Source organism: Scomber japonicus, chromosome 23, assembly GCF_027409825.1.
Source record: "Scomber japonicus isolate fScoJap1 chromosome 23, fScoJap1.pri, whole genome shotgun sequence".
In the NCBI taxonomy this organism is placed as follows: Eukaryota; Metazoa; Chordata; class Actinopteri; order Scombriformes; family Scombridae; genus Scomber; species Scomber japonicus.
The window spans coordinates 7,057,260-7,065,732 of record NC_070600.1 but is presented as its reverse complement, the minus strand read 5'-3'; the positions used below and the strand labels follow the sequence as shown (position 1 = coordinate 7,065,732).

The following is an 8,473-nucleotide window of genomic DNA, read 5'->3' as shown; positions in this document are numbered from 1 at the left end:
AATGAGTGAGCCACCTGGGGATGAATCCTCATGTTAAATTGTAAAGGGAGTGATGCTGTTTACTTTGGTTGAGGCCTTATGATCGATCAATCAGAGGAATGTCTTGGGTGACTGGATTAAGTTTAGTAGAAATGATTTAAAGGCAAACATGTCACACAATCTGCATTGAGAAGTTTTACTATTCAGGTTACATTTAAGTAATCACCGACATTAATACAGCTAAACAAGGTGTCAACTAACAATATTTGTGTCATTTTAGGCAGTGTAGACTGATCATCAATCATAAAGGTCAGAGCTTGTAGAGAAACGATGGTCAGCTTTTGCTGTCCGAAGTATGCTGCCAGCTTCGTTTTCCTGGCTGTGTTTGTCTTCATCCTTGCACTTTTTAACATGGACTTCCTGGAGGTAAGAATTTGGTCTTGAGTGGGTTTTGCCACAAGTCCTAAAACTAGATACAGAGAACACAATTAAACAAAGGAGAGAATAAAAATATATATTTTTATTATTCATTCAATCATTGAGGAAAATTGTCCGGTCTCATATGCATTGAGGTAAAATTGTGTGAACCCTTGTTTTCAGTCACTTGTGTGATGTGTGATGCTGGAATACTCATCGCCAAACAAAACACTTCTCATTCAAGCTGAAACTTTTGGTCTCATTCATCCACAGAACATTTTACCAACAGCTTACTTGCGTGATCTTGAGCAAACCATAGATGGCAGCTATTTTGTGTCAAAGTGACTTTTTCTGTGCAACTCTGCCACCATGCACTACATTGATGTTCAGTGTTCTCTAGATGGTGGTGTCATGAACACTGACTTACATTACAGTCAACTGGTGAAGTCCAAACTCTTTAGAAATGGTTTTGTAACTCTTTCCAGTCTGGTGAGCATCAGCAACTCTTCTTCTAAGATCCTCGTGAATCTCTTTTGTTTGAGCCATGATACACTTCCACCAATCAGTGTTGTGAAGTTCAGACTTTGATAGTTAACACCCTGATTTCTCTTCCATAAATAAGGCAGGTCCTCTAAGACTCACACTTAATTATAGTCCCTTTGATTTAAACACCCAACCCTGGAGGTTCACATACTTTTGCCACGCACACTTGGATCATTTTCCTCAATGCATAACACATTTTCAGGTAACTTTATCATTTTTGTATATTTTCATTTCATTGTTTTCATCTATATATATTTTTTTATCAACAATGTGTTAGTTCTTCTGTCTGTGGCACTCTGTTACAGTGACTGAAGATTCTCTAGTGTTTCCTTGTGTTTCCCCCCTCCCTGTGTTCCTAGTGCTTCCCAGTCTGTGTGTCTCTGTTTGTTTTTATGTGTATGGTTGTGGCTCTTCTGGCTCCAGGATTTGCATATTCTGCACACCTGCATACCATCATTTCATTAGCTTGCAGTGGAGCAGCTGGGCTCTTCACCCATTGTTCACCAGTTTGTCGAGTCTACTTCAGTGGTAGCTTACGTTTCAGGCCTTTCACTTGCTTATAGTGATTTTTTAAGTTTTGAAAACATGCCTGTTGAGAAACTACTATAAATCTTTGAAAGCCAACCAATCCATTCGAACAGTTGGCACCAATTTTTACAGTTAACAGTTTTTAGTCAATGTTACCCAATCAGTTGAAAGTAGTGAATTTGTTGCCGCTTGTTTCCAACCACATATAAATATGAATGTACTGCACTACTGAGTATTTGTGGCCATGTTAATGATAATAGAAGAACATTTCACCCGGTGCAATAACGTAATTCACTTGTGTTTTTACTTATCAGGCCTTGGCCAAGAACACAATACTTTAGAATGATTAATTAATTCCAGAAACACAAAACTGCATTAGTTTTTCACCAGAATAACTACAACTGTCACTTCAGTTGTGTTAAATATTAACATCATCAACAAATTGTAATATTGTTGTCATTTGAAAATTCATTAAGAATGAATTCCTATTCACTTCTCTCATCAACCCCTACAAATATTCAGTTGATTTTCTGATGAGAAGAAAAATCTTTTTTTTTTTTCATTTAGTACATTTATGTTTATCAATTCTTATTATTATAAAATGCCTTTGTCACATCACTCTCTTGACCCCCTATCAGATTCAGCACAAAGTGAACTCCTCCTACCCTGTCCCAAGACCTCACCAGCAACACCGCATCTGCAGCTTCAAACCGTTGTCCCCTGAGGATGCTCTGGAGGAACGCCTCCTATTAGACTCCATTGCTTGGCCTGAAACTCCATCCTTGTCAGCTTCTCTTTCCCTGGAGAAGACCACCCATCCTGCCCACAGCAGATTCACTATTCTCCCAGAGAAGGGTGGACAACAGTGGCACGTAGGGGATCAGCTGGAAGTTATGATCAAAATGTATGACTTCCATGGTCGTCCCAAGAAGTCTGGTGGAGACGTCTTACTCGCCCGCCTGCACAACCGTGCACTTGGTGCAGGTGTGGCTGGGAAAGTGTTGGATCATCTCAACGGCTCCTACTCTGCTGTATTTTCTTTACTCTGGGAGGGAAGCGCACAGGTTGAGGTGATGCTAAAAGCTATTATGTTTAATGTGATTGTGATATTAGTCTATCTTCCAATGGGCCGTTAGCTATGCCCCCTACCCCACAGTCTGTAGTAACTTAGTGTGTCTCAGAGTAATAAATACCATTAAAATATTGAGACATCAGGTGGCTACTACTACATTTCTTCAAAAATCAGTTGCTACCTGCTGGGCATGCTAATGCTTGCAGATTACATTAGAGCAGGGTTTTGTTAAAAGGTGTGTTTGGAGAGGAACCCAATGCATATGACTTCACCATGTGGAGAAATCCAGTTTGACAGGTCTGCTGTACCTAGTTACTGTGGCTAAATTATGCTTGAACAATCACTGCTCAGGAGAGGGGTTCAGACAACGGTATCTGGAGATCAATTTGGTTTACACCTGATATGAAATGTGTAACTTTTAGTGTTCCCCAGAGGTATGGGACTTAAGTGAAAGACTTGATTTGAGGTAGACTGGAGTTGCACATTTGTGGACTTGAGACTTCACTTACAATGTAAAATGACTCGGCTTACATTAGACTTGGTATTCTTGACTTGAGACTAAACTCAGACAGCGTCCCCCTCACATCCACAGCAGGACCACCTCAAATATAACAATCTCTTTGAAAATTTCCGCCTGGTTTTCGCTCTACCCACAGTACAGAAACAACTCTGGTTAGAGTCACAAATGACCTACTGATGGTAGCTGATACCGGCTCATCTTCCCTCTTCATCCTCCAAGTCCTCGATTCGATTTTTTGGGCGGTCCTTTTAGCACAGATGTCTATGCCATTTTTAGACTTATCATGATTGATATAATCTCCATCAGTTGTTTGCAATGTACCACACTAAGGGCTTACTGTCAAAATTAAATAATTTATTAAAAATATAATGTAACAATAACTTGTTTCAGCAAACAATTGGAAACTTACTGTAAACAAAAGAATCTTCTAGTGACCCTTTTGTAACTGCAGTGTACACTCTTCATATTAGATGATATTCAAGTTCACAATAAAACAAAAACTACATTAACAGCCATGTCCATAGTCATCACTGAACAATTGTCTTAACTGTCCTAACAGTGTCCTAACTGTATCCTCTGATGCTACAAATACCCCAATAGTTCTAGTTATTGCTTTAGTGCAGACATCCCAACTCTCCCGGAAGTTCTGGGAGTGTCCCGCATATTGATAGCAGCTCCCTGACGCCCGCAAAATTGAATACAATCGCCCGGAATCTGCAGCGAGCGAGCAAGAGTGTCTGTGCGCACGTGTTTGTGTGACTATCAATGCAGCGCGTGCGAGAGCAAAGAGTCCTGATAGCTCTGTGTTGCTGCTTATTAGATCATCCAGTTTGAGTTTGTTTGATGTGTGTCCTATATCAGCGGTTGCCATGGTGTCTTTTACCAGTTGCAGGTTCAAGGTAGAGGAGGTGATTTTGACTCGCCGCATTTGATTTCAACACGTCTGTGTTTTTCCCCCTCTGGACTCGTCTGTGGGACGTGACATTAAGGGCGCGGCTACATCCTCGATTCCTCTGTTACCACACCCACAAAACACAGACACTATACACTAGTAACACTGCACACCAGTGGCGTGCAGACTTTTTGAAGGGCAGGGACAAAAAGAAAAAAAAGGGCACATACAGCACGTTGTCGCCACTGAAGAGGGTACTTTAGTGCCTGTTTTGACAACCAGGAGGGCACCTTAGCACGCGTTTCGGCTCTCAAGAGGGCACTTTAGCACGCCTTTTTCAACAATTGGGCCACGAGGGGGGGCAACCTTCTTTTGATTTGAAATAAATGTAAAAGTCAAGTTCAATAAATAACTTTTCTTGCATTCATCTGATTCAAAATCAAAATACACTGCTAAGAATTGATTTATGTTGTTAATATGGATTTAAAACAGTTGTGAAATGCAATATAAAAATGCAACCAAAAAAAGCAATTAATCGCAATTAACTACTGGAATTAACTACAGGCCTAGACATAATATAACTAGGTGATGAGGAGAAATGGGAGAGCGAAGGCAGGAGGCTTTTACTTTTTTTTTTACATGCCAAATATCAGTAAGATTCAAGAGGTCTGACGTCTAGCAGGGACTTGACTTGCTTCATTCTCACTACTGTAACTTATGTTAAGACTTGCATGTGTGACTTAGTCCCACCTGTGATTTTCACTTGATTTGCCTTTACTGCTATGACAGTTTGAAGAAGTGTGGGCTGAACTTGATTCTCTGTCCTTTCAGGTGACACTGGTTCACCCCAGTGAGGCTGTCACAGTGCTGCAAAGGTTGACCAGAGAACAGCCAGACAGGGTTTATTTTCGGAGCGTCTTCCGTTCAGGCTCAGTCTCTGAATCTACCATCTGCAATGTCTTCCTGCGTCCTACCCAGCAGCCGCTGTGCAACTACACTGACATAAATACAGGTGAACCGTGGTTCTGCTACAAGCCAAAGAACCTGAGCTGTGATGCCAGGATCGACCACTCCACGGGAGGAATCAAGCCAAAACTCAAGGGCAAGGAGAACGCGCTCTTTAAAAGGTGAAGGAGCAGAGACACAGGACTGGCATTTTGTTTGACCACTAATCAATATATAAATATGTATTTCTATATAAATCTCAGGAGTGTGTAAGCTGATAAAGAATGAATCTGGAGGTGTTTTCAGTCCAAAATCAAATCAGCCTGATTCACTGTAGTTTTATGCATTTAATCACTCATCCTTATAAATATATAAATTGATAAGACTTAAATTGAGAAAATCTTTTAGTATTTACTGTTATTCAGTATATTCAAACACATTTGTACAATGTATTTTAGGATGTGGTATTTTACTAAATGTAAAGATGCATCCTTGGAAGCTGTAGCAGATGTCAACTTTGTCAGTTTCAAAATAGCAAAATAAATTAGTCTCTGCATGAGAAATGGTTTGGTTATTGTTAACGTGGCTTGTCAGTTACACTAAGCAACAATCATTTAGTGTTTGTTAATGTATATTCAATAGGTGCTAGGCAAATAGTGTGCAATTTTTGTGTTTATCATTTTTTTGTTTTTGTTTATTTTGCTGAAAAAAGCAGTCTGCTACATATGGATATTTTATTATGTGTGGGGATTTTTTCTTCAGGGGGGTGAACTTGAAAGTCTCCATTAAGGCCTCAGGATTGACCAGTGTCAACGTGTTGCCAAAAATGAAAGGTAAGGCAGAATTCTCACTAACTCAGCCTCTGCCCGTAAGATAAACTTTAATTTGCTTTCAGACAATTAAATGTAACAATCTACCATTACCTTTACCAGTGCGTTGTTAGTTTTGTTTTTTAATGGCATTTGTTGACAATAGCAAAGATGACAACAATGCCAGCTATATCCCTCAACTTCTTTTTTATGTCAACCAGAGGTAAAGAGCAGCAGTGTGAAGTCCTCTGGTTATTACTATAAGGATGAGTGGCGAGCCATAGATGATACCACAGTCAACAGAAATCTCTGGCAACATTTTGCTACAGTGTGAACATAATCAATATGTCCCAATTGTGTTCTCTCTGTAATACTTTTAGATCTCAAGGAGTTTGACTTGCACAGCTCGAGACAAGTTGGACCTTTCATGGCCTTAGACAATGCAAACAACATTTTGGTGACATTCCATTGCCACGGCCCCCCTATCCGTTTTACTGGTGTCCCAGTCATGGCGCTGCACTCCATTGCCAATGAACTAGACCGTGTAGTTGGAGGTGTCAACACTGTTGTAGTTTTTGGCATCTGGGCACACTTCAGCACTTTCCCCACAGAGCTCTACATCCGGCGGCTGCAGAACATCCGCAGGGCAGTGGTGCGGCTGCTGGACAGAGCTCCAGGTACACTGGTTGTGATCCGGACCGCAAACCCCAAAGCTATGACGCCTTTTGTAGCGCTGACCATGAGTGACTGGTATGCCATGCAGCTTGACAAGGTGCTCAGGATCATGTTCAAAGGACTGAATGTTCACCTGGTGGATGCCTGGGAGATGGTCTTGGCCCATCACCTGCCACATGACCTCCATCCACCCCCTCCCATTATTAAGAATATGATCAACGTCCTCTTGTCCTACATATGCCCTCAAAAGAGGAGCTAGATGTGCGTTTATGATCAGTCCTATTAATCACTGTTATTTTTATGTGAAATTAGTACTGTGGTTGCTGGCAAACAATTTTGGGTAAAATATCTATCTACGCTTGATGTTATTATTGAATTCTGAATCTGTCAACTCAATGGGGTCAGCTCTATGTTCCCACAACCCGATGTTCCCACATTTCTAAATTTCTTCTTTTTGTTCCCTGAGGATTAGGGTTAGGGTTATATTTCTACAATTGCATCCATTACATTCATCCCCCAAAATTTTCCCCACACTCGTCCGGGTCTACGGCACCCAATGTCACACATGAATCTTTTCGGCCCAAGTGGGAAACAAACCCCAGTCTCCAGCATGATAGTCAGGCACCAGCAGATTGGATAGAACTTCAACATTTAAATGTTTTAAATTTGTGAAATTTGTAAATTCAGCTCCATAAGCCAATGCTCAAAGCCTGTGTGCTGTGCTGTATCAGATGGATTGTTCAACTCAATGAGGAGAAAAGCCTGGTCTACCTGATCTTGCAAGCGCAAAAAGACGGCCCAATCAGGACAGCGTTGTGTCCGCCCCAGTGCTTAATTTGTAAATGATTGCTCATGAGGGACTTTCACTTTGAGGGCCTAACTTTTAATAATCTCTTAGAAATATGGGAACATAGAGCTGTGGGAACATACGGCCTAAATTTGAATAATTTCTTAGAAACGTGGGAACATAGAGCTGTGGGAACATAGGGCCTAAATTTGAATATTTTCTTAAAAACGTGGGAACATAGAGCTGTGGGAACATAGGGCCTAAATGTAAATAATTTCCTAGAAACGTGGGAACATAGAGCTGTGGGAACATAGACACGCTCCCAACTCAATTACTCATCTTACCACTTCAGAATTCACCTCAACTGGTCTGACTTAAACACCACTTGAAATTTTACAAAAACTATATTCATCAACTTTAAAGCTACCCTTTACCTTTGTTACATTACATAGAAACTAACCATTATTCCATTCTCATAATATTCTGTGAAAACTCTGACCAATCATATCATTTGGTCTGAATGATCGGCCGAGCGACTTGCCTGTTTTCCCCTTTCACATTATGTAATCGCACTTGCACCCCCACCCGGAAGAGAGTCTGTTGTGAATCCATGGCATTATAATACATCCATGATCCAGGGAGATAGCAATAAACAGACAGTAGCGACTGACAATGACAGACAAAAGTGGGCCACGGCTTCCACCTCCAGCCATATTGCTATAGTGCGCGTTCATCGAGGGGGAGGAGGGGTTGTTGCTGTTCAAGTTTTTTCAAAGTACTGTGTGAAATGCAAGAAAGGTAAGAGTCGCTTTAAGCTATTGAAATGTATTACATATTTCATCAACAAATAAAGTGATAATGTGAAAGACAGACCAATCTGCAAATGCAGATGATATTTTACTGACATTGTCTAGACTAGATTATTCAATCCCACATCTTCACATTCTCATCTGTGATTTTGGTCTCATTTCTGGATACAAAATGAATTGGTCTAAGAACAAAGCTATCCTGTTAAATCTTCATATAACCGGTATCAGACTTTTCAGCAATGATTTTAAAGTCAATCTTTATGCAGATGATATCTTATAGACTTTAATTCAGTTCCACATCTTCAGTATGTGTTTCAGTATTCAGTAGTGTTTCAGTATTTACAGACCAAACTGACCTGACTGACAGCAGCAGATGTTGAAGCGAGATGAGCAGCTTTTATTGTGCTGTGGATAAAAGATTCCCTAAATTTTGGATGGATCAGAGGATGATACTTTGTTTAACTCTGGGACTGACATAGAGTCCGAGGACAGTGTGC

General features: G+C 40.6%; 1 protein-coding gene across 1 annotated transcript; it reads left to right on the top strand.

Moving 5' to 3' along the window:
- Positions 1–384: 384 nt before the first annotated feature.
- LOC128385270 (NXPE family member 3-like) lies at positions 385–6,778 on the top strand. Its single transcript, XM_053344130.1, is given in 5 exon segments — positions 385–405; positions 2,106–2,537; positions 4,783–5,078; positions 5,659–5,732; positions 5,921–6,778. Coding segments are annotated over 5 exon segments (1,536 nt in total). The 5' UTR covers positions 385–390; the 3' UTR covers positions 6,640–6,778.
- Positions 6,779–8,473: the final 1,695 nt, after the last annotated feature.